Source organism: Argiope bruennichi, chromosome 7, assembly GCF_947563725.1.
Source record: "Argiope bruennichi chromosome 7, qqArgBrue1.1, whole genome shotgun sequence".
Classification (NCBI taxonomy): Eukaryota; Metazoa; Arthropoda; class Arachnida; order Araneae; family Araneidae; genus Argiope; species Argiope bruennichi.
In genome coordinates, this window is record NC_079157.1 from 3,240,885 (window position 1) to 3,267,855 (window position 26,971).

Consider the following 26,971-nt stretch of genomic DNA (forward strand, 5'->3'; position numbering starts at 1 on the left):
AAGAAAAATATCCATAGCATACCTTATGTGCTAAATTTAACTATTTGGAAAATTCTCTATGTAATTCGGAAAAAATCTTCAAAAATTTAAAATTTATCTTAAAAAATAACCAAAATAGCCGAAATTCTTAAATTTATTTAAAAAACAAACATAAATACAATTTTTTAAACTGATAAACACAGGATTCCAAGCTTATAAGAACTTTCAAGCAATTTTTGACACCAATTCTACAAGTTGTGTGTGCAATACACTCACTACATCATCTTAATTCTACAATAAAATTTAAGAATATGAAATCATGGGCAATGCTATAAAGAAGCCACTACGCGTTAATTTTAAATAGAAGTATGGGTACTTCATGCATGAAGACTATAAAATATACACTAACAACAAATTTTTGTGTAAATACAAATATTTATTTTAGTCTTATATGTTGTATTTTATTTTTACTATACATAAAATGAATTTTATAAATACTATTCCTTGTCTCTCCAACATTTTATTTGTACTTAAAACAAATAAAAATTATACATATGGCATTAATAAAAGCCTTAAAGACTCTCAGTTAAATTCTACTGAATTTTATTAGTTTCTTTATTTATATTTTCATTACTGGGAGTACAAATGTTGCATCAAGACAATTTTTCACATCATTTAGGACTCCCCGCTCTCACCAATGAAATTAAGAGTTTCATTCTAATAAGCAAGCTGATTTTACCCCAGCTTTTATTCCATTACCCCATAAATTATGGGTTGATTGATTACTAATAAGAAAGAGAAAAACTGCAATGTAATGGGAAGTCAATGAAGACAATGATGTTTTCTTTTAATTAATTGTTAAGAGGAGAAAGAACTTTCTTGCATCTTCCTGAAAATATTCCTGGTGCAAAACTTATGCTCAAATTTTATTTCTAATCAAAACTCTAAATGTTTTTTTCTTGCCTTAAATTTGTAATATGAAATTTTTTTACGTTATAAAAACAATCATAGCAATTTTGGGTCATTGTTTGTTTTTTAGGAATACAGTTTTATATAGTTCTGTATGAACACAGCTTTGAGTATTGATTCACCATAATTTTGGGTAAAAAAATAAAAAAAAACTAGCAAAAAACTTTTAATAAGCACTTAGAAGTGCTTGGAAATTACATATTTATTAGACCTTCACTTAATATAAAAGCTCTTCTACAAAATTCTTATCTAAACAATTTACCTTAATTATCAAAGTATTTAAAAATAGGAAAAGCTGATGGTCTAGAGAGCAAACATTATCTACATATTTATAAAAACATATATTACCAAACATACATATTGATATTGGTAAATGGATTCCATAATAATGATTAAATCCTTCGAAAACATAACATACACATTCAAATATTAAATATTTAAAACAAAATAAATAATTCATGAATATTTAAGTATTAAAATAAAATTTCAATATAAGATATCAAATTAATTTGACTGGCAAGTTACTAAATTAACAACAGAATAGATTTAAAAATTTGATTGTTTTATGCTAAAAACATATTAATAACAAAAAAAGTTGCTCTTTATTTAACCTTAAAATATAAAATTTAAATTTAAAAGTAAACATTTTCAATAGTAAATATTTCTCCTCAAAATATTTTTGTAATTTACTCATTGTTATATTTTTATTGCCTAAATACTGAATTCCCAGAAGATTTATGCCCCACCTTTCTAAATTCGCTAGCATATAAACATATTGATGAAACTAACTAAAAAGATAGATAGATTTCAGACAAAATATTTCACATCATAATATAACAGATGTATCCCCCCCCCCGCCTCATTAACCCTTTAAAAAAATGATTTAATACATCCAGTTCTCTTACCACTTACGTTTTGATAACATCATTGCCATAAATCTAAAGAACAAGTGCATGTTGCCTTGCTTAATTTTACTGGATAAAATTAATTTCATAAAAATTTATAATTCTTGTTTAGTTGTACAATTTTATCCACAAGAAAAATAATTCATGCTTAACACTTTAAAAGTGATATTAGATGAAAATCACAAATGAGCATCGCATCTACATAAAAATTAGACATCTTACTAATAACAAGAATCCACTTATTAATAACAAGAATAAACTAAACAATATCATATGCAGCACTGCTCCTTGTTTTATTGCAAAATGTTTTGCATATCAATAAAATATATATTTTTTTTATTTCACAAATATCTACCAATAAACAGCCAATATAAATGATTAATTATAAGATTATATAATGGCAATTAACTAAAGATACATTTTTGAAATAACAGCTATCTTTGATGCTTCAACAAACCGAAATAAAATATATTCTGATGAAAAAATATGGAAGACAGCAAAAGACAGGCTCATATGTTTCAAAGTGACATCTAATGATATATATATTCTAAATGATGAAGTAAGACCCGAAATATATAAAAAAAATGTTAATGAATATTAAATGGGTATAGTTATCCAACTCTTAAACACCTATTTCTAAAGTAGAATTGTTTCCATCTGATGTAACAGAGGACAGAAAGGCATTCCAATACTAAATTTTTCCAAAATTAATTTTTAAATAAATAAACAATCTGTTGAATCACGGATAAAAATTAGTTCAAATTAAGTAAACTATGTCTTTTTAGACTCTTCATGAATTATAATCGGTTAATTTGGCAGATTATAATCGAGTTCAAATATTATATTAAATATAATTTTAAAAACATGGAGGATGATAAAAGTAAAAAAGAATTCAAAAATGCAAAACAAAAGAGGAAAAACAACTAATACTAATCTTAAAATTAAGTTTGATATACATGGGAGAGAGAAAACACTGTCATCCCTTAATTGATTTCAAATAATCATTTAAAATGTTTAGTTCTAAATTTTCTTTACTCTCTTATTTAAAATTCATAAATCTTCTTCATTAATCTCATTTAAAATATTACACATACACAAAATGATCTGTTGCAAATTTTACCTATTAACTATATAAGATCAAAACAGTAGTATCTTGTCTTTTTAGAAATTACTAGAGTCATAAAAAATATTTTTATCAAGAAATTGCATCTCTTAATTTTTTTTTTTTTTTTCATAAATAACCAAAATTTTTAAATGTCAACAGCAGATATGATATTGTTGCAACTGAACACTACCATATCTATTACATTTCTAAAATGTTTTTCAAATTTGTGCTGTTTTTTTTTTTTTTTCAGGAAAATGACAAATTATTCACACCATCAATAATACATACAACATCTCCACTATAAAATAAGCATAGAAAATAAAATAATTCTTTTTTTTACATTACAGTCATGTAACCAACCAAGTTTAGAATAAATTTGATAGCAAAATTTTCACTAGCAATGGGCATTCCAACTTGAAGAATATTGAACAATGTTCAAATTCATCATAAAACAACTTTGTTCATAATATTCAATTTTTCGACTGGTAAAAGTAAAAAAATATGCAGTTTTCTGAAGATCTGCAACTTTATCATTTTTTACATGTAATTACAACAATTTATTTCACTTTATAAAAAATTTTCATCTAAATACTATTTAAAAAATTATCTATATAACTTGTTTTTGTAGAGCAACCTCTAGCAAAAGAAAATGAATATTTGATAAAACAAACAAGTTTCTTTCAAGACAACAGAAAGCAAACCTGAAATTCATAAAAAACCAATAAAAGAAACCAAAAAGAAAGAAAAATTCTAAGCATATCAATATGAACATTGGATTGGACTGGACTGGAGGAGGGTGGAGGCTGACTTGATTGCATATCATGCTCGGTCTGATAAAATTGCAGCTCTAATATTTCCAAATTCAAAATAAGAAAATTGTTTTAACCTTCAAATCAGTCAATATTTTGTGTGCACAGTTTGCTTTCACCAGCCTTGCAGATATTTCATAAGCTTGGGACAAAAATAGCTGAATTTCACTAATTATTTATTGTGCTGAATATAAACATCAATTAGTACAATAAATATGATTACTTGAACAGTTAAAAGAATAAATTTATAAAGTTCTTGCGATATTAAAAATACTGTAGAAGTACGGCATAAAAAAATTAATCAACATTAAAAATCATTAAACTTGATTCCAAAAATGTTAAAACCTGTGCTCTCATGTAAATATGAATGTTTCACCTAGATGTAAATTTTTCTTGTTTGTAGATTCATTTTCTGTATTCTCTTTGCATTTTCATCCCATTATTCATTCATCAAATTTTCAGAGAGAAAATAAGTACAAAAGCATTGAATTATCAGAATAGAAAAATTAAAAAGATTTTTTAAAATGCCATACTAAAAAAATAATTTCATGAGGTTCTGAATTGCAGTTGAACAGTTCTAAAGGATAAGCATTGGTCAAAAGGAAATCATTTATCACCATGAGAAAAATATAATGAGAATATTATAAGTTAAGCCACATCATATTTTTAAAAAATACTCACCACTTCTTTCCATAGCAGACGGAAGTAGGGCACCAGCTGCTTTTACTTCATCAAATTTTGTAAACAATAGTTGCATCCTATATGGAATAAGAAAAAAAGTATATCACATTTTCCTATCTATAATGCAAGCAATTTAAATATAAAGCAAATGATGAATAGATCCATTTTTGGCACTATAAATTAAAATTTTACTAATTGCATAATATTTATATGATCAATTTAAGATAATCTGTTTCAAATGCATTATTCATTTTGGCAATAATTGAGATACATTTATTAGTTATAAAAAGTACGAAGTAACTCATTATAGTAAGTACAGATTTTCAAGCATAAAAGAAGCGAATCATCAAATCCATGTGCAAAAATCATGGATAGAAACTGTAAAGAACTGAAATCAAATTGCAACGACCACTCTTACAAATTTCAAAATGAATAAGAAGCAAACAATTATCAGTAATTTATACCCCACCCCCACCCTGCTCTCTTGAATTCCATGATATACTGTGGAAATATTTGTGAAGGTACTGTTCCTGTAACATAATCAAAGGCATTTATATTCTGAATTTTCCCCTTTCAAGTCTATTTTAAACAAACATTTAAAGATATTCAAAAATAAATTTCCCTTCCCTAATTGTTTTACAAATGTCTTTTATCATAAACTCCATTTAATTATTTAAAAAAATCTAAGAAAATACATCAGCAATATTCATTTCTTAAAGAACTGTTTGCAAATTTTACAAAAATAAAAAATTTTAAATTATGCCCGGCACAAGCTAAGAATCCGTTCTGGAGCATACGCCGGAAAACAAACCTCATTCCTTTTAAATTATATTTCAAACATTCTGCTTTATATTAAAAATTTTATAATTAAGAATAAATTTCAAAAAATATAAATTTTGAAAAGAATGCATTCATTTAAACAAAATGTCTTATATTTTCTTCCTTTCGTCCACAAAAAAGAATTAGCACCCACAATCTTCTTAAAATTTAATATAATAAACTAAGGTATGCAAAAAGTTTGGAAATACTGACAAATATAAAAATAACTTCATACTGAATAGATGAGAAACATAACTCAAGATCAATCAGGAGAGGGAGAATGGTTCATATATAAAAAACAGCTAAGCATTTATTTTAATGCAAAGCTTGCAAATACTGATTACTATTTACACTCAAGTTGTGTAAAACTTCCGGTTAAATCATGTTGAAATTTAAATATTTGCCAAATATTAAATTAGAAAGATTAACAGATATTTATTTTAAAGTGAATAATGGTACAATTAAAACTTATAAAATAAATCAGCTTTTCCCAAAGGTTTTTTTATTTTTTATTATTATTATTACTGCAAAATTTTTTGAATTTATAAAAAAATTCTTTGTTAGGAAAAACAAAGTGTGGGAGCTTGGAATACAATCACTAGATTATCTGCCATTAAAAAGCAAAATCCACGGACTATGCATATTCATTAGGCCATTACATAAGATTTAAGAAAAATAAAAGTAATAGGTTTAGACAGCAATGTAATAGAACAAAACAATAAACATGCTAAACATAAATCTATTAAGAGTTCACAGAGAGTAACTTGCCAGTCAGTTTCAGAACAAAAATTCAAAAATGCTAGAAAAGAAAATAACAGCACAAAAAAAAAGAACATATAAGAAGTATATATATAGTAAAAGTATAAATAATATTTTCAAAAAAGTATAAATAAATACTAATAAATTTATAATCAAAAATGTATATAAATTCACATTCAAAAGGGACATACTTTGGAGGAGGAATACCAGCCCTTTTTGAAATATCATGCCTCAGTCTCTCACCAACATGCTTATACACATGAACCAGTGTAGCCATTGCAGTATCACGGACCTAAAAATAAAGAAGATGCCCACTTCACTCAAAGTAAAATGAAAAATTGATTCAATAAAACTAAATAATAGAGATTTTTTTAATGAAATAAATAACAGTTTAACAAATGGAACATAAAAGGTAAATTTTTACTAAATAAAGAAATGTATTATCAAGTATTTAATTTATAATCATTAATAAAAACAACTATGATAAATATTATATTTAAAAAACAAGCAGTCAATTTCTTAAAAAGAAATTTCTTTCGGAAAAAATTCATATCTTACTTGAGAATTAGGATCAGCGAGCAGCTTGACTAGTGAAGGCATTAACCGAGATATTGTCAATGAAGAAGAACCAAATCTGTAATTAAAAATGGACATATAAACAAAGTATGTCAGTAGCTTTAAATATCAGTTACATAAAGAAAAATTAAACATTAGTAAATTAAATATCAACATTCATCAACATTTTATCTTAATAATTTACACAAATCAGTATTTCAAATTAAAAAGCTTTAGTCAACAGATAAATATAAACCAACATATGAACAACAAATTTCATTACTACTAAATGCAAAATGAATTCTAAAGTGTCACTAAAATTCTTATACTATCAAAATCGGCATAATACAATGAATATGCATATAGTTATTGTGACATTCCAAAAGAAAACTCTAAAAAAAAGAAGCAGGCTTGTATATAGTTATTTTCTGGAAATTAAAATTTTGTTACTACCCTGACCAATATTAGTCTTCACAAAAACAACAACAACAAAATTAAACAATTACACAAAATTTTATTTGAATCGGATAACTATTAAATGGCCCACAAATGCTTTAAGTTGAAATAATCCTTGAAATAACATGAAAATAATTTTAATAATGCAACAACACAGGAAATGCATATTTATTTAGAGCAATATTTTTTATAGAATCAAAACATGTCAACAAATTCAAAATGATTCTCCCCCACTGAAAGAAGATTTTCTAGCGTAACTTGAGCCATATTTATCTTAAGCAGAGTTGGAACACAGTCACTAAATAGAGCTAAGGTTTGGGTAGATTAGTAAAAGAGTTGATTTCAAGTATTTTTAACAGCTACTCTACTAATTTCTGGGTCAATATTCTGATAATTTATCATGGCACAATAATAGGAAATCATGATACAGTGTTTTAATAGCTTCTGATGGAATAAACCACATTCAAAAGTAAACACAAGAAAGAAAATACATAATCCTTTTAAAAAGTTCTTTTCCTTATTAGATAACTGAAATTGATTTTAAATTGGTAACAGCCTTGAAGATAGCAATACCCTAAACTCTTCAAAAATTACACCAAGCTTTAAATCAACATATTTTGTCAAATTTCAACTGGTAAATATTTATAAAGACTAAAAAATTTTATAAAACAATTTGCAAAACAATAATTTAAAGGCACATCCTCATTTAACATTGGAAACTTGAAGATGGCATATGATAGTATTTGTATAAAATAAATATGCTTAATATACATAAATAGACAAAAAAAAAAAATGATCTTGACCAAAATCAAACCAATAGAAGTTAGCAATATCTTGTTAATTTCTAATTTATTATTCCTTTACATGCTTCATAACATATTGATTTACATATTTCTGCAATCCATCGATACTAGAATATAATCAAGTAACAAATTATGTATTATAAAAATAATTTTATACATATTTTTAGATTCATGTTGGTTATAATGAAATAACCTAAATCAGATTATCTAAAAAACAGAAAACAGTTCCACAGTGGCTTGTGGCAAAAACATTAAAATTATATATATATATATATATATATATATAGTGTGTGTGTGTTAAGACCACTTGACCACAGTTACCAAATTTCGTATATGTATACCTTGGAGGTTGGGAATGTGCACCTGGGGTCCCTTTTTTTGAATTTTTAATTAGAATTTTATTTATTGATTAAAGGGTCCCTTTTTTAATTTTTAATTAGAATTTTAATTAAAAACTAACTTTCTCACCAAAATAATCTTTTCATTTTCCCAAATGAGTAAAGTTACAGTTTTTTTTTTTTACACACTAATAAGGCTAGGCTTAACATTTTTTGGCCGATTATTTCAAATGATTCTGTTTATTTCCTTAATGTTTGATGCATTTAAAATTAAACATTGCAAATTAATCGATCTTTCAGATTCATTCTGAAGTACTTTTGAATTAAAATAAAACGGAATAAAGGAAATTAAAACTTTCTAATCTGCATAGCGTTACCCCAACTAGCGTAGAAAAATTCACGCATGCGCATTGTGTTCTATTTGTTGACAACTATTATCAGCGGATGCAGACTTGATTTAAATGATTTTTAGGTTAGTTGTATGCTTTTGTAATTAAATTGTATTTATGTTAGTTATATATTTTTTATATAGTTAGTTATATAGTTTTAAGTACATAGTAGTTTTTTAACCTGTTTATTTTAAACGATTCATTTTATTTTGTTAGTGTTTGATGCATTTAAAATTAAACATTGTTAATTAATCGATCTGCTCATGATGAATCTGAGAAAATTTTGTTGACAAATTCTTCAGATATTACATAAATTAAGAAAGATATTCTTTAGTGCCCATAAAGTTTAAATGCTCAGTGACTCTGTTTTCAGTAATCATATTTTTAAAAAATGCTTTGTTTCAGTAAAAAATATTATTATATTAATTGCAGATTAATCCTTTCCACTTTAATTTAAGGCATAAATTCTACGGGAGCTAACAGAAAATTAGAGAGATACATATTACGTTATGACTGAAGGCCTTTATAATATTATGAGTAAATTATATGACTATCCAAATTTGAAGTTTTAAAATATTTTGATGAAGAAGCTATTTAAGTAGGAATTACATAAAATATTTAATTATTAAAATTTTAACGAACATTAAGATTGGCAAACCGGCTGGTTGCCAAAGGCGGCTAGTATGTCATAAAAACAACATGATTCAAAACTTATTTTTAAATTCTCAAAACCAAAATTCCTCCAAAAACAATATGTAAATTAATTATTTAATTAACATTCTCCAAACTAACACAAGAGTTCTTTAAAAGCGTTCTAGCTAGAAAAGAAACTTAAAAAAGAACATTATCTAAAAATTCTAAATTTGTCATACTTTACATCCTTTTCGTTTTTTCAGAATAAAAAAAAATTCCAAACAATAGGCTAGTAATTGAAAAGTTAAAATATTAATCATTAATGGTTTCTATTCTTTAATTGATTTTTAATATTACAAGGATATACAGAATTTTAGAATAGGAAAAAATTGTGTAAATGGAAACAACAATCACAAAATCTTCAGTTCTTAAGATCTTAAAAGCTCTGATAAATTTTTAAATAAAACAATTTTTATATAAAGCAATTAATTATTCTTTTTTTACTTTTCAATATATATAATATATAAAATTTTGTTTATATATATATAAACAAAATTTTCACATTGACTCAAAACATCATGACTGCATAAGAACTCAAATTATCATTAAAGTATCAATTATAATATTTCAAGAACAGTTGCAAAAAATTAAGATCAAAGCAAATAAAAAGTTATTGAATGTTTTTTATAAAACATGCAAATATGTTTCAGGTATTAAAACAGCTATTAAACATGTTTCTTATTTCAAATTTTTTTTCTCTCCATTAGTGATCTATGGATGATAATGATAATCTATTAATGATAGATCTATCCATCTATCCATAGATCTATCCATTAATGATAATCTATTAGGAATCAACAAATTGAACAATCATAAGATTGTTCCTGAAAAGTACAGCTAATCTGAATTAGACAGAAATGTCAAACAAGAAAATTTTATTTTGATGTATATGAGAATTCGCAAATTCAACTTATGGTCAGTTAATTAGAGAACTGAGTTACAACAAATATGTTTTATGATACTTCAATAAATTATATCAACAAGCTTTTAAAACTAAGAATGAAACAATTCATAAAACCAATGAAAAATATAATACAAATCATTGCAAAAAAAAATTGATAAAAATTATCATTTTTTTAGAGAATTATAATATTTTATTATTAAATTTTTTCCCATTAGATTAATAAAAAAATAAAATATCTAAATTTTTTTCAATTTGCAAAAGTACAACATTAAAATTTTTTGCATCTTTTAAAACTCCCATTTAATTATTGATTAATTACATCAATGTTTTTATAATTCTAAAAAATATTGAAAATTTAATAAAAATCGATAATAGTTAGTTAGATTACAAGTTTTAGGATAAGACTTTTATGGAGCATATAGAAATAAGTGGCAAGTTTGTGAAATATTTCTTCAATGCATTTTTTTTCTCTCTTTCTTAACTTTAAATGTGATATATTATGCATGCAAATATTTTTAGTAGCTAATGATAAAATTTCAATATCATTATGATGTTAAATATGATATGAATTTCTGCAAACAAATTATTTTCTAATGCAGCAGAGTAAATATTTTTTTTAGGTGAATTATGATACATTTCTGCATCACAATTATCTACTGATGAACATCATGGAAAATAAAATAGCTGAATGATTGAAAAGCGCACGAAATTCAACAGGAGGATTTTTTTTTATCAATGACAGAAAAAAAAAAAAAAAACTTTATAACACGAAAAGAAATAACTTTTATAATAATAATTAAAGGAAAAGAAATAACTTTTACTTACTGATCTAAAGTCTGTTGCAACAGAACCATAACTTCTTCCCTAACTCTGAAGTTTTTATGACCAAAAGCTATATTCAATTTGTCAAATATATACTGAAATTGAAAAATCAATTTTTTTAGATCAATCGAAAGAATTATATCACTTTCTTTAAAAACTAAATCAATCATAGATATATGATGAAGGGATTCTAGTGGTAAAATAAATAAATAAAAACTATAAATACAGAAAGAATTAAATGCGGGAAATATATTAAATTTTGATTTTTAAAAATTTTTCTGAAGAAAGTTTTAAGTTCAATACATAACTTTTAATCAAATGATCATAACAGTTCACTAATATTTCATCATAAAACAGCTAGCATACTAGAGAAATTACAAAGAGCAAGCAAATTCAATCTCTAAATTTGCATGTCAAAAGTTTGATTTTGGCTGCTGGAATGGATGACAGTCATTTTCACACGTCAGAAAATGGCTGTTGAAAAATTTACTTCCTGAAAATGAAACATTCATTTCCAAATGAATCGATATCATCACTGGGGAAGAAAACTGGATATCACTTTCCTTTTGAATTCAGATCTACAATGATATGATCATTGATCAATTCTACATATGGTAATTGGAGATAGATTCAAAGATCCATCGAGGTTTAATAGCAATAAATGAAAATGATTTAAATTTCATCTGAAATGTTTTAAAGTGATCCTGTTACAGTGTTCATTTTTAATAGTTATTAACTTTCAAAATTTCAGTTAACTTTTCTTTTTTATTTATTTTCAATTTGCAATTTGAAATCATCCTTTTAACTCTTTCAAATACAGTAGTCTTTTCTTGAACTGTTTATAAATAAATATTAAATGCATGGTAGTTTTATTTTTACACCATTTAATGAAGAAATAGTATTTTTAAAGCATGATCATTTATTTTGTGAACCACATTATAAAAGCATTAAAAGAAATACTTTTGATCCATCACACAGGAAAAAACCATTAAAAAATGTGCAATTGTAGCACACAAAAAAAAATATATATAAACCATACTCAGTAGACCAGATCAATTTACCTTTATACTTAGAACAACAAAAAGATTTAAAATGTTTCATACTAAAGAATAATTGAAAACAATATTTTGATACATTTAAAAAATAATTCTTAATTTTTTAATTAAAATTATTAAATAATTTTCTTTAAAAATCTAACATTTGACATTAAATAGTAAAATTTTAATTGATTTAATATGATTGAAAAATTACATTTAATATATTAGAAAACAAGAAAGAGCCACAGCACTAAATATGTGTCACTCCCTAAGAAAAGGTTTTGACCAAATTTTAAAAGTGGTATTAAAGTTGGCTTTTGATTGCAAAAATAATATTTTCATCAAATATAATAAATTTTTTTGCACAACAAGGTTATTATTTTTGCATAAACTTTTATAACTGAAAGAGATAACAAACAATGGGCTGTATAAATACAAATTCTAGTAGTGTAAATTCTTAAAAATTATACAAATATAAATAAAAACCAATTTTAACTAAGAAACAGATTTTTGCAGATATTCAACCAATAAATAGAAACATATTACAACACATAAAAAGTATTCCTATAATTTTATATATTTTTTTCAAACTTTAAAGGTAAACATTAAATCAAAATTGCTAAATATGAGAGTGCAAAGTAAAATCATATAGCTTCATAAAGAAAAATAATGATATAATATGAAACATAATAAAACATAAAATAAGAGAAAATATATAAGTGAATGACATGTATTGTTTGTACAATAGTCAGCAATGATCAATTTCATTACAGATCTAAGAACCACAAAAAAATGAAAAATTATTTACATTATTATTGTATTAAGCTTACAAACTATAACCATTATCATATTTAGGGATATAGGCATATATCTTTTTGCCATGGAACGGCAATAGAAATAATACATTAAGTACCTAGAAAATGATAAAAGCTTCTAAATTCTTCTTCTATAAAAGATTCTAAATAATCATATTTAGGGATGTAGGCATATATCTTTTTGCCATGGAACGGCAATAGAAATAATACATTAAGTACCCAGAAAATGATAAAAGCTTCTAAATTCTTCTTCTATAAAAGATTCTAAATAATCATATTTAGGGATATAGGCATATATCTTTTTGCCATGGAACGGCAATAGAAATAATACATTAAGTACCCAGAAAATGATAAAAGCTTCTAAATTCTTCTTCTATAAAAGATTCTAAATAAAGTGCTCACAACCCTCAAATTAGTTCCATAATTTTTATAAATATTTTCAAATATTGTTGGGTAAAGTTATTCATATCAATTTTTTACTAAAATTTATTTTAATTACTTTTTAACAATTTTTAAAAGAATTATTAATAACAATATTATTAACCCAACAATATTTTCAAATATTGTTGGGCTAATTATTCATATCAATTTTCTATTAAAATTTATTTTAATTACTTTTTAAGAATTTTTTAAAAGAATTATTTAAAAATATTGCCTGTTCAGGCAACCAAAATAAAACATGATAATGCTAGAAATGAGAATTCAGGTTGAATTTGGTCTATAGAGTACTAAACCAGGACCAGAAAATGAAAAATACAACTGGAACTGTAAAGATATAATTGTGTATCTTGTACTCTGGTTCTATTATCTTGACCAATGAGTTAACAAATGTCAAGAACACACATTTTTAAAATCAAATTACTAACAGATGAAAAAGCTTTCTCATGAAACAGGCAATTAATACATGACAGAAATAAGTTTAGCTGTTTAAGTATGGAAATATCATACTACTATATCAGTACAAAATATATTAACATTTGATCACACCAAACTTGTATATTAAATCTTACTGTTTCTAGAATAAAAACTGTTTCTTCAAATAATAATAATAATAATACAAAATTAACTGTACAAGACAGATAAATCACATTTCTTCATTTTCAATTTATATATAATAAAGAGTTACCTGAGGTGAAGAAACTGGATTCATAAGCTTCAGCATTAGTTGTTTTGCTTGTAAGCGAACCTGAAAAGACACAATTTATTCAAAATCAAAATTCTACAAGAAACATTAAATAAATGTGATTTAAATGCTGAAGAATAAACAAATTCTTACATATTTTATAATCAGATCTAATTTTACTAAAATCCAAAAATATGAAATAAATTACAAAAAAAAAATAATAATTACTGTCATAAAAAAAAACTGAATGACAGTTTGAAACCTTCAAATAAAGGGACAATTTTTATAATTTAGCTAATTAAAGTACATACAATTCACAATTTCATAAACATTACATCTTAAACATTTTGATATGATTCATGTGCTTTTTTCTTTCTTTTTTAATTAAAAATAAGACTAAAAGAACTTTCTTTCATAACAGTAAGGCAACTGTTACAGAAAATAAGTGAAGTTTATCAAGACAAAGTGAAACATCTGTAAACAAATTCTCACTGAGCCAAAACTCAGCATGGAAGTATGAGTAGATGTGTGTGTGTGCAATGATAATTTAAAAATTTAATTTAAACAATTAATTTTCTAATTTTTAGCTCAATTTAACCCATATTAACTTTGTCCTAGAATATTCTCTTATTTCCTGATCTCTTTACACTTTTTCTATTTAATTAATTCAACAGAAGCTTTGTAAAATTGCTGAATCGGCTAAACGCCTCACATTCCCACACTCCAAGTGAAGGGACAAAATACCGCTGACTTAACAAATTCTTTTTTTTTAAAGAATCCTGTGTTTCCCTCGCCTGATTGGCATGTGTAATGAAAATCCCTATTGAAACCTCATTGTATATAAGCACTGTGGAGAAACATTTTCCCTAACAATATCTCATGTTATATAAGACTGGGATAAAATGTTCATGAGCTTTTCCTTATTCCGTTCTGTATTTTGTGTGTGCTCGTTGCTCCTACTTGTACATAATGCATGCCTGTCTGGGATGAAATAAAACATCAAAAAATCGAAAGTCTCTTCAATGTTATAGAAACTGCCTTCTTATTAAAAAATTATATGCTTATATTATATATATCCACATTGGGTAGAATTAAACAATCTGCAGAATTAAAAATATCTTGAATCTTTCAATCTGCATCATTATCAAATACAAAATCTTAATTTCTATTTTAGTGTCTAGCACTGTAACAGGTTCAACATAAATGTTAAATTGATTGATTTATCAGTGTTTAATGCTGAATTATTATTATATTCGACCTTCAAGGACCCAACTTAAGGTCACTGTTAATATTTTCTTTTAGAATTTATTTTTTTATTTTGTATTTGGCAATGCATTTTATTTCCGTTAGGGGATCACTATTTGTTTCAATCTGATTTTAAGGGTTAATTTTGATCATTATGTTAATAGAATTCCAAAGTACGGGGATGGAAGGAATTTCTAATGTTATTATATATTTACATCTTGTGTATGCTATAAATGATATATATTATTCCTTAAGTACTCTAACTGTATGCATATTATTTTCTACCACAACTTTTTCTGGTTAAACTGTGGCAATCAGATCCAAGATATTGTTAATAACATAACAGCCCATCTAACGGACATATCTTTTAACCATTAATAATAGAGGGAACATTATTGCAAAATTGTTCATCTTTTAAAAGTAATATAATGTAATTACTTCCATCCATGATTTTTTTATGTTTCATTCAATGTTAGATTTTTCATATGTTGGCAAATAAAAACATTGACAATAAATTTATATAATTACAGCTTTCTACAATTCCATAACTTAATAATACTAAAAAAAGGGAAGCTCAATGGTAAGAAGACTTGGAAATATATATACAGAATAAAATATTTATTTAATGAATAAATACAAAAAAAATCATGCTCTAAATATTAATAGAAATAAAAAGGTCATATATAAACCAAAATCATACACTCTTATAAAAAAAGAAAATGTGATACAAAGGAACTAACCATTTTCTGATCAAATATTTTAAATTTTTGTATTCAATCACATTATTTAAATCAAAAAATCATCTTAAAAATAAATTTAATTACATAAGGAAAAAAGGCTGCAAATATTTATAAAATTTTAAAACTGACCTATGATCAATATCTTAGCATAAATAATTTTACTGTTAGTTAAAAAAAAATGCTTAGGATAATGCAAGGACAATAGTCAAAAAGCATGATTTACTTCTCAAGCATTTATTCTTAATATTTTATCATTAAAATTAGATGTGTGTGTGTGTGTGTGCATGTGTATTATGTTATATAAATGATTAAAAAAACTAAGTAAATTGAAATTATTAGCAAATGTATTTCTTTATGTTTAAAAAGGATTAATAGCTCGAAAAAAAAATTATTGTATTGTTCAATATAAATATTATATAAATTTACATTTTTTTCAAAAAGTATCAATGTCTGTTTTGAACAAAAGCTGTTTTAAAGAATTGAAAACAATAAACTGAAATTTAAAAAAATTGGTGCCTTTTTTAATGCAATTTTTATGATATTGATAGCATATAATTATCAATTGAAATATAAAAATTTTTTTAAAAAGCCAATCGAATATATAAATTAACACCGTTACCAAAAGTAACATTAAAATCACATTTTAGTAATTTCATAGAATTTTATATAAATATACTCATAATCAAATGCAATGAATAATAAAACGAATATTTAATACTCAAAATAAAAAATACATTTCCTCAAATTATAATTTTTTTATAATGGAAAATAAAAAATTTCGTATAGCAAGAAGATTCATATTAAAAGCAATATTTACTTGATCTTTACTGTCACCAAGGCGGTCTACAGTAGCAGGAAATACTATTGAAAGAAACACAAAAAGGAAATAAATACATACATAATGCTAAATATTAGACTTCTCAGACACATTCAGAACAATATGTAAAGTATCGAATATCTAACATAGATTACGTTATAATAAAATTAAATATAAATTTGAAAATTTAGTTTAATTCAACTAGTGTACAAAAATCAAATTTTCAGAATATTAACATTTAATTGTCATAAAATTCATAGAGTATAAATGAGAACAAATTGCTAAGGATAGTTTATTCTCTTTCAATCACACTGTCCCTCTAACATGAATGTCTTGAAGGTATTTCTATTATCACATGATTTGGATGATATTGACTTACTTTAAACATTTAATAACAATAAAATTATATTAAATAATACCATGGCAGTATATTTACAATTACCCATTTTTTTACATGAATGGTAATAAAAATGTAATGAAATTAAAATAAAAAAATAATGAATAAATTCCTGATTTTCTAAATTAATATTCTAATTTCAAATTAGAACTTAAATTTTTTGGAATTCATGTAGTATACAATGGGAAAGGAAGAATGTTAGCATATTAAAAGGGAATTATTAATCTCACTTTCTATGTGGTTACATCAAAATTTGAATTTATCTACACAAAAAAAGAGGTTTTTTTTTTTTTTTTCACTATTCCAAACTTCTATAATCAATAACTGCTCAAGTTTACACATAGTGGCTATAAATATTATAACCAAATGAAGTATTTTAAAGAATATGTATGTAATGAAAGAAAAGGTTTTATTTAACAAACTATCAAAAATTAAAATTTTAAACAAACATTTATTTAAATACATTGATTATTTTTAAATAAACCAAAGGAAAATGAAAGCCCCAATAACAAACAGGTTTTTTTTAAGGGACTGAAATTTAGGCAAAGCATCTGTCAAGATAATATATTACTTGATTAAAATATCAAAGTAATAGGTAAAAGTATATGTGAATAGATTTCAAACATGAAAGTAGAACATTAATAACTACTATAATATCAAGAGTTTTGAATACAAATATGCAAAATTTTATGCAATGTGTTTTACAAGTACCATATGACATTTTGTGACATAAGTCGAATCAACAACAGTCTGTGCTGGTTGTGAAAGATGCGAGATTTGTCATTGAATAATATCTAATAAAAACATGAGAAGAAACTGAGACGACCTTCATGAAAAGGCAACATGCCAACACCTTCATAAAGAATGACATACTGGATGATGGTAATTGTTTAAGGATAAGCAATTGTACTGTCAGAAAACACCTAAAAACCTAGTAGAACACACCTAGTGGAAAAAAATGGCAGCATAACTTGTTTTCACATACAAATTTGATTTCAAAATGCATGGGATAATTATGAGTCTTCCAGCTGTGATAGGATTCACAGATAAAAACTCACAGAGTAGATTCAATACATCTAATTCACAAACAGCTCAGTTCTAAGCATTCATCTGACTTCCTTTAGCCAATATACGGCCATCACTGAGAGAGAAATGGCTAAAATCTGAGAACATAATACATCCCCATTTTGCTCTTCAACTAACTTGCCACCACAGAAGTTGTAGATTAAGATAATTTGGAATTAGAGGCATGTAAGCAACAAAATATCTGGCTTGGAACTATCCCTCAAGTAACTGATTTGTTACCATTTACAGTAGCATTGATGCTAATAAAAACTTGAAATAATGCAACAGAAGCCCTTCAATTCACCACAACCACATGGCAAATAGGATGGCATTCTAGATTCATTTATGCCTGGACTTTCTTGTGACCAATGCTACAAACATTCATGTACACCACTAAGTTTTTGATAATGCCTTCTATGTCATCTTAAAGGCATTCTTGATTCATATTTAACTCATAATTCCTATTTTACAAGGTAAACAACACTCACAAAGCTTACATGGTATATTTAAAGAAAACATGGCTTCTATATTTATAGTCGTGCTACTAATGATCATTATTATTCATTTAGTGTAAAATTCAAATAGACATCTTCAGATGAGCAAACATGAAACCAAATTTCATTTATCTAGCATAATTTCTTCTTGATGTAGGGATTTTATTCTATGCAAGTTTATATTAAGATCCATTTTCAATCTATTTATCAGGATGTGATTATATGCTCCACCAGTTTTCATCACACTATTAATTTAAAATGTAACTCAATGACAATTTTCAAACTTCTAAAACAGTATTAAGATATTTTTGGCTGAAGAAAAAAGCACTACTACTGCCAACAAAAATAAATAACAATTAAAAGCAAGATATCATTCATTAACAATCCAATTTTCTTCAAAAACAATTTTCAAAAATCAAAAGACAATATGTTTACTTACTGGTAGATATATAAGGTTTAAATTCTTCTTTCATTTCTTCTGCTAAAATTGTCATTATTTCTATACCATTTTGAGCTACCTAAAACATAAACAAATTGAATGAATCACAAAAAGCAATGTAAGCAATTTCAGAAAGTTGAAATTATAAAAACTGAGAGACAATAATAAAATTTCAAATACATTTCATAATTTAGTTATATTTCAAAGAAGCTATAAATGGCAACATAAGCACAAATATGATATTAAATATCTTTCAATAAAATATTTCATTAATCTAACTCAAAGTGTTCATAGACTGTAAGATGTAATTCAAAAAACATATTTTGTTGGCTTGAAAGACACAAAATAAAAGATTCATCAAAAGCTCAATGCTGAATCCTTGAATAATTACAATACAATACTTTTTGTACACTTCACAAGACAATCAGATTTCTTTTAAAAATATTCTTAAATTTTTATACTAATTTTTAAATATTTCAATTGAATTTAAAATGCATTACTTTAGAAATTAACTGTTAAACCAGGAAAAATTTGGACATACAGAATAACTTCTGATGTATCTAAATATTTTATGATGCAAAATTATCATAATAAGTAGTCACTAACAATAAATACATTTAATTATACATGAAGCCACTATCTATATTCTCATTGATTTTTTACAATATAATCTGAAATTTTTTAAGTTCTTGAAATTATTTTTTATATGAAATAGAAAATTAGCAAAATATGATATATTGTAAAAATTTCTAGTTTTTAAAGAAAATTAACATTAAAAGAAAAAATACAGAATATCAAAATTTTAAATCTCATGAGTTTATAGGCAAGCAAATGATACTACCACTTGCAAATTGGCTAAAAGTTATCATTAAAAAAATGACTGGACAACAAACATATATCTGATTATGAATGAACATGAACAAGTATATAAATTATTAGATCGTAATTGACAGTAATTATTGTCAATTATTATAATTGACAATAAAAGAACAAAAGTCAAAACATATAATAAATAATTTCAAGGAAATAAATATACAATTAACAATTTACTAGATGTTATTATTTCAGTTCTTAAAATACAGAAGTGTTTATTAAGAACAATAATTATTCAATTTCATTCTATTTTCTCCCCCTAATAGTCACCAATTACAATCTACCTCACCAATGTTTTTTTTTTTCTTTCTTTTTTTAAGCAAAAAGTGAATAACACGTGTAGCTATTACATCAATTTAAAATGGGATTTTAGAAAAGGAAAGAAAGAAAAAAAAAATGAATGTTTTATTTCTATAGTAATAATAATTTCTCTGCAAAAATCATAAAAAATTAACTTACGTAAAAATCAGAAGAATAAGTAAATAAAGAAATAAACATTCACGATAAAAACTAAAATAATTTTTCACCAGCTATGGAGCAACACAATTTTGTCATAATATAAAAGGTGTACAATGCTACCAATAAATTATGAGGAATGAATATAAATTACCAATGATAATTTTTAGAAAGTTCACAAAAAATTCAAAAACATAAATATATTTATTGTAAACATTCATTTCTCAACAATGGCACAGAAGAATAACTAATAGCGAATGAGGGCATTAGTCAATATAGAACTCATAATATCAGAAAAACATTTGTAGTAAAAATTAGAATTAGTCTAGAGAAAAGTTGGAAATCTATTAGAATTCTTTATAAGAAAACGCTGAAAAAAATAAAGTGTTTCTTTATGATCAAAATATTTTTTTTTTTTAATTTAGAAGTTTACTCATAAAAGCTACAAATATTTTTAAAAAATATGTAAAATAACCATACCATTATTTTGAATAGAAAGTTATGTGTGTTAAATATATCTAATCATGCATACCTTATACAAAAACAAATCATTCATATGATTATAACTGTATACAGAATGAATTTATCAACTTTATTTACAAGACTTGAAACTAAATGCAATTAATTTCCATACACAAAATATTAAGTCATCAAAAGCAACTAGCACAAAACTGAAAATATATTATAGCATAATTACAACTAAAACATTAATAAGAAAATTATAATTTGCTTTATAATGAAAATAATGTAATATGTTTAAAATAATGTATTTTATATATTAAAAAATGAAATACATATGGGCATAAATTCTTATGAGTCACACAAATTTTACACATGTCAACATAACACATTTAATTGCTAATAAATGATTAAATAAAATGTATCATACTGATGTAGGTATAAAAAACAAAACATATCACATATTTCACAACATTACCAAAAAAATTACTCATATAAGAAACAAAATTATTATGATTCCAGGAGGTGGGGAGATACAAATTTTAGCTAAATAATTAATAAACTTAGTTTTACCAAAGCTTTCAACTGAAATTAGCATTTCTATTAAAATAAGAATGCTAGATCTCAACTTCTAGATATGAAGAGTAATTTTTGTAGCTAAAATTTTAGTGCAATTCAATGTCAGGTCACTAAGCATTGCATTTTAGTTCTAAGCAGAAGATAAAAGCTCTTTGAATCTTTGTGCTTTCTCAGATCTCCCCACCCTAACATATAAATCAACAGAACAAGACAACTATCAAAAAATAATATTACTGAATTTGAAATTAATGCATGATAAAACCTCAGACTAATACAAAATGTTTGAGAATAAATAGAAAAGTCAGATACTGTACTGCTACATTTACCGGTTATATGATTAATTCAGTAAAAAAATGCATGTAAATTTAGTTATTCTATAATTTAAAAACTTCAGTTAAATATAAATAAATAATTATTGCAAACTAATATATTAGAATTTTTCGAATATTAAATGTATATGTGAGACAAGTTGAAATCATACACTATTAAATTTCCTTTCAACAAGCTTAGTTTGAGGAACATCATAGTTTGAAATTAAATATATACATAAAAAAAATAATAAAGGAGATATTAGAATAACCAGACTTTACACTAAATTAAAAACATTTTGTAAATTTAAAACTGATAATTAAAGCTAATAAATATATTTTACAAGAAAATCCAGTATCAAAGTATGTGCATCTTCAATAAGTGTAAATTAAATTATTTCTATGCAGCAAATTTTAGCATGTACAATTTAAGAAAAGAATAAACAAAATATTAGGAAAACATAATGCGTTAAAAAGAAAAATAAGGGCTTAAAAATGAAATCAAACAAAATTTGAATTTTCAAGACAAATTACCCAGTAAGATAACTGGAAAAGAGGCCTTAATTAAATGAATGGTAAATTTGATAATTTATAAGCATAAAATAAATTAGGCACAAGGCATTTATCATCCGATATAAGCAACTTAAAGAAAAATAGAATTAAATCTAACTCACCTTAAAATTACTATTATTTATCCAGGAAGCTACACTGTCAATAAAAAATCCAATTTCTTCAAATTCCAATAAACATGAAGGAGTTCGTAAACAGCTTAAAATGTCACTTCCAAGCTGAATTCGCCTCTTAATGTCCTGTGTGGCTAGAGATGGAATGAACTGTTGCAGGCTGCTAGCCATAGTGAATTCAAGAACAATATCACAGACAATCCAATAACATATTACTTCTGAAACTGTAAATAAAAAGATAATAATTTTAAACACTCGAAAAATCGTGATAAATGAAATACAGAAAAACATGCAAACAAGGGTCAAAATAAATAACCTTAATTTATGTCGAAAACAAAAATGAGATTTTAATAGAAATTAAATAAAATTAGAACAAACAAAATATAAAATAGTTTAGTCTTTTTTAACAATAAGAAAATAAATTTCTCAGAATATTGGTAAAAAATAATGAACAAAGCAAACAAAACGGTATTTTAAATGATTTTTTTCTCTCATTCCACTTAATTACAAAAAAATCTAATATTATACAATATTTAAGAATTCATAAACATCGCAGATTAACTTGATGCTTTTACATTAGTTGTTCTACTCTTTTCATTTATTTTGACAAATTTTACACATATTACTTTTAAATTAAAATATTAGCAATAATTTATTAAGTTGCTGAACTTGAATGTCAATAAAAAAGGCAAAAACATGTTATGAAGCAGAAACATGCATAATACATTTTTTGTTGTTGTTCTTTTCTAGGATGGGATTTTAATAATGAAAATTTAAGATGAAATACAAATGTTTTTTTAAAAAAATTTGTCCTATCATAATAAATAAGGTTTTCAAATATTAATATTTAAAAAATAATATAAAAATGTCTTTGATCAATTATCAGGCTAAGTTATTTATTTTCATTGCTGGGTGTCACTAAAATAATACTTACATAATCAATAACTATTTATATAAATTGCACCCCCTTTAATTTGATTCAACACTTTTGTCTATGCGTATGTATTTTTCATAACTTACTTTATTTCGTTCAAAGCTAAAGCAATCAAATATAACGGACACATTAAATTCAGACGGCACTCAATTTACAAGATTAAAATCAGCACAAATAATAAACTTTAAATAGACAATATAAATTTGATATAAACTTTGAAAACATTCTTCATCGAAATAAATATGGGAGCAAATAATGGGAACAAATTATACACATTAAATCTTTGAAATTGTGCAAATATAATGCAGATTGTTTACAATTGACATCAGTATGAAATCACTAATAAATTAACTCACCAACTATTCAACTTGTGTTTTCTCCAGAATATAAGAAAAATATCATTTTCAACTCATACTTTTCTATTCTAGTTGCATACAGCTATGTCGTTTGTAATAAATATATACAAATTAAAGCACTTCACACATGTTGATTCCGTACGATTACTATTTCCCATACCGCCAAGCCATCAGCAGTGTCCCAAGAACGGTTTTTTAAATTACTAATTGAAATCTGGCAACAGTACTGCTGTAACCCAGTTGTCAAAATATGGTAACATGATGGATTAATTATGAAAACATGTCTGGTAAAATTAATTATTATTATGCTCCTTTTCATGAATTTTGTCTCCCAGAAGTCTTATATTTAACAATTGTCCATAAATTAGGCCCACTTGCACATTAAAACCCAAAGATATCTAAAGGGGATAAAAGGATACAGTCATCATAATAGTTTTCAAAGCAAATTAAAAAATAAATACAAATAAAGAGAAACTTAGTTTAAAACATTATATCATGATGATAAATTGAAATGACCGATTTATATCAGCTGGTCACACGAAATTCTAGTCATTATACAAATCAGAAATCGAAACTTACACTTATACACCACTGCGTATATACGGAATTTTTAAAAATAAAACTGCTAAAATGGAATTATTAGCAAGTTTTTTGTTTTTTTTTTAAGTTCTGAATTATCTTGCTTCTTTTAGTAGGTATTTTTTTTTATCGTTTTAAGCATATGATTTTTAAAACTAAATAGAGGAACAAAAGTGCATATATATGGCTTCAGAAAAACACCGTCGGCAAAAGTCTTCTCTCCATTGGAATATTTATAGAGAGTTGGCACCCACGAATATGATAATTTAAAAACCATCTTAAAGTTAATATATTGTTAGTTTTATGGTAACCTAAATAATAGAAATATCCAAGTAACAAATTAAAGCGGCAGAATGACTACATTTGGCAAAATAGTCAACCGACTGGGAAACAAGTGAGTAAGATCTAACATTTTGTGGATAATTTTCAGTCGGTCGATTTAGAAATCAATGCAATGAAGGTTTGCAATGTTATGCTCGCAAATCTTCTGACATCTGATTCAAATGTCAATCATTCAGCCAATAATGTGACCTTATTTATTTATTTTGAATGTCGATGGATGGATGGATGTCGACGACGTTAAGCTTGTAATTTTTCATCTAGTTCAAGCATCAATTATTTAGCTTATAATTTGCGCTATGTTTTACAGAATACAAATAAAGTGACAAGTGAATAAGATATCGCATCTTTGTTTATTGCTCTTTGTCTTTCGTTTAGGATATCATCATGATTTATAAAAAAAATAAGAAGAAGATTTTATTTTCATTCACTATTTCTATCATAAATCGGTGAAATCATTAGGAAATCTGAAGAATTTATATCACACATGAATAGGGGAATATAGGTATTTTCCCTGATTAAGAATTCACTGAATAGTTAGGAAAGTAATCTTTATTTTATTCATTTAATTATTACTTGTTCGGCAATGAATTTGGAAGTTTTTTTTAAAAAATCTGCTATTCTTATTTCATTATGATAATTCTAGGTTGAAAATCTGGTTAATGATTAAAGTAAATTTAATAAAATGCAAGCAACTACTATCGACACACTTTTATAATATGCATACTTAGAATGCTTTGTTGTTGCGAAATTCTGCAAATTCAGCATAAATTAATGAAATAAATTAACTGTGTAATTGTAAATTAGGTTTATTTAATAATAAATATCTGTTTTCGTGCATTACACTAAACTTGTTAAATAAATTATCACCTAATTTTATGTTGGGTTTATACTCGGCCAGTTATAAGAAGCCAAGTAGGCAGCGCATACGCAAAAATGGACTGATTTATGTTGTCACAATTTCACAGAAAATTCAAGCATTCCATGCTTGGCTATAAATTGTCTTTTCAGCGTCCCTGGATTTTTCTTTTTCCCTGCGTATCATATTAAAATTATGGATATCCACAAAGAAACATAGTAAAATAAAAAGAACGACAACATACCTAAATTTGGAAAACAATAGAAAGAAGTGGCAGATAAAATGAAAAAGGAACACGATCTCGCATCAGAAAGAGCAAAAAATGTCGGAATTAATCTATTATAAGTCATCAATTTTTCAAGCAAAAAAAAACTGCCAAATTCTACAAACGCATGTGCAATAAGAAAAAAAATACAATACAGCGGTTTGTAGTTGTCCCGTCGGGACAATTACTTGTCATCGACCGAACAGTATTTTTCCGCCTTTCTATGCCTGCGCTGCCTATTTGTTGTCTTATAGCCGGCTGAGTGCAAATCCGGCATTTCAGGGGGGAAATTTTTTTTTTTTTTTCTTCTTCAATTTTTCTTTCAAATAATCTTCAAAGCAAAAGCTATATATTCCAAGTGTTTCTAAATTTTTAGTAGATTTTGGATAAAAGTGTCTTAACATAACTATGGCTAAAACAATTATTCATATATGTAACATATTAAGAAAAAATAATTTATGCAAATGGGTAAACAGGGGATGATGAGATACTAGTGTCAAGGGGAAAAAATACCTAACGATAAGAATATGTGCCTAAAAATGAATATAGGGGAGTTCAAATTCAAGATTTAATTGTTTTTTAATAAAATACATTGGTTTTTAAGTCTAAATATACACATAGTATTTGATATCGTATTTGAAATTAACATGGGGAATCTAATGTTTAATCGGTATATTTTTCATATGTGCATTTTTTTTAATATTTTACTGAGAAAATTATATAAAAGAATAAATTTTTTTCATATATTTACAAAGAAAAATTCTCCAGCCTTCTTAAAAAATTATCTTTTCTGCGTTCGTCTGAACAATGGCAAATTTTTGGTCGAGGTCGAGTTTAGGGAGCTTATTCGCCTAAGATTCGAAACAAATCTGAATTATTGCAATCCTTATTGAAAAATTCTTTTAGATAAGTGACTATGCTTTAAAAACCATGAATTTTTAGCTAAAATATCAAATATTTTCTTACTAATTATTTTGTATTTCTAAAACGTTTCTTTTATAACACCCTTTAAATTTAATTTCTACATTCACTTTTATAAGCCTTCATATTAAGAACATCCAGACGTAATCGATATTAAGTTAAATGTTTTCTTTGTCAAGAATGCTTTGTCACTGATTACGCT

At 25.2% G+C, this 26,971-nt stretch overlaps 1 protein-coding gene across 2 annotated transcripts in view; it reads right to left on the bottom strand.

The window, feature by feature from the left end:
* Positions 1-23,998, bottom strand: part of LOC129975700 (CLIP-associating protein 1-like) — a 195,257-nt gene extending 171,259 nt beyond the window's left edge. For both annotated transcript variants that reach the window (XM_056088849.1, XM_056088845.1), the window contains exons 1-9: positions 23,807-23,998; positions 22,508-22,740; positions 19,159-19,237; positions 16,764-16,807; positions 13,965-14,024; positions 10,990-11,081; positions 6,585-6,660; positions 6,218-6,318; positions 4,449-4,525 (exon numbers count right to left, since the gene is read on the bottom strand). In XM_056088849.1, the coding sequence (XP_055944824.1) occupies positions 4,449-4,525; positions 6,218-6,318; positions 6,585-6,660; positions 10,990-11,081; positions 13,965-14,024; positions 16,764-16,807; positions 19,159-19,237; positions 22,508-22,687 (709 nt within the window). In that variant the 5' untranslated portion in view covers positions 22,688-22,740; positions 23,807-23,998. The remainder of the gene's footprint in view (positions 1-4,448; positions 4,526-6,217; positions 6,319-6,584; positions 6,661-10,989; positions 11,082-13,964; positions 14,025-16,763; positions 16,808-19,158; positions 19,238-22,507; positions 22,741-23,806) is intronic.
* Between the last annotated feature and the right edge of the window lie 2,973 nt (positions 23,999-26,971).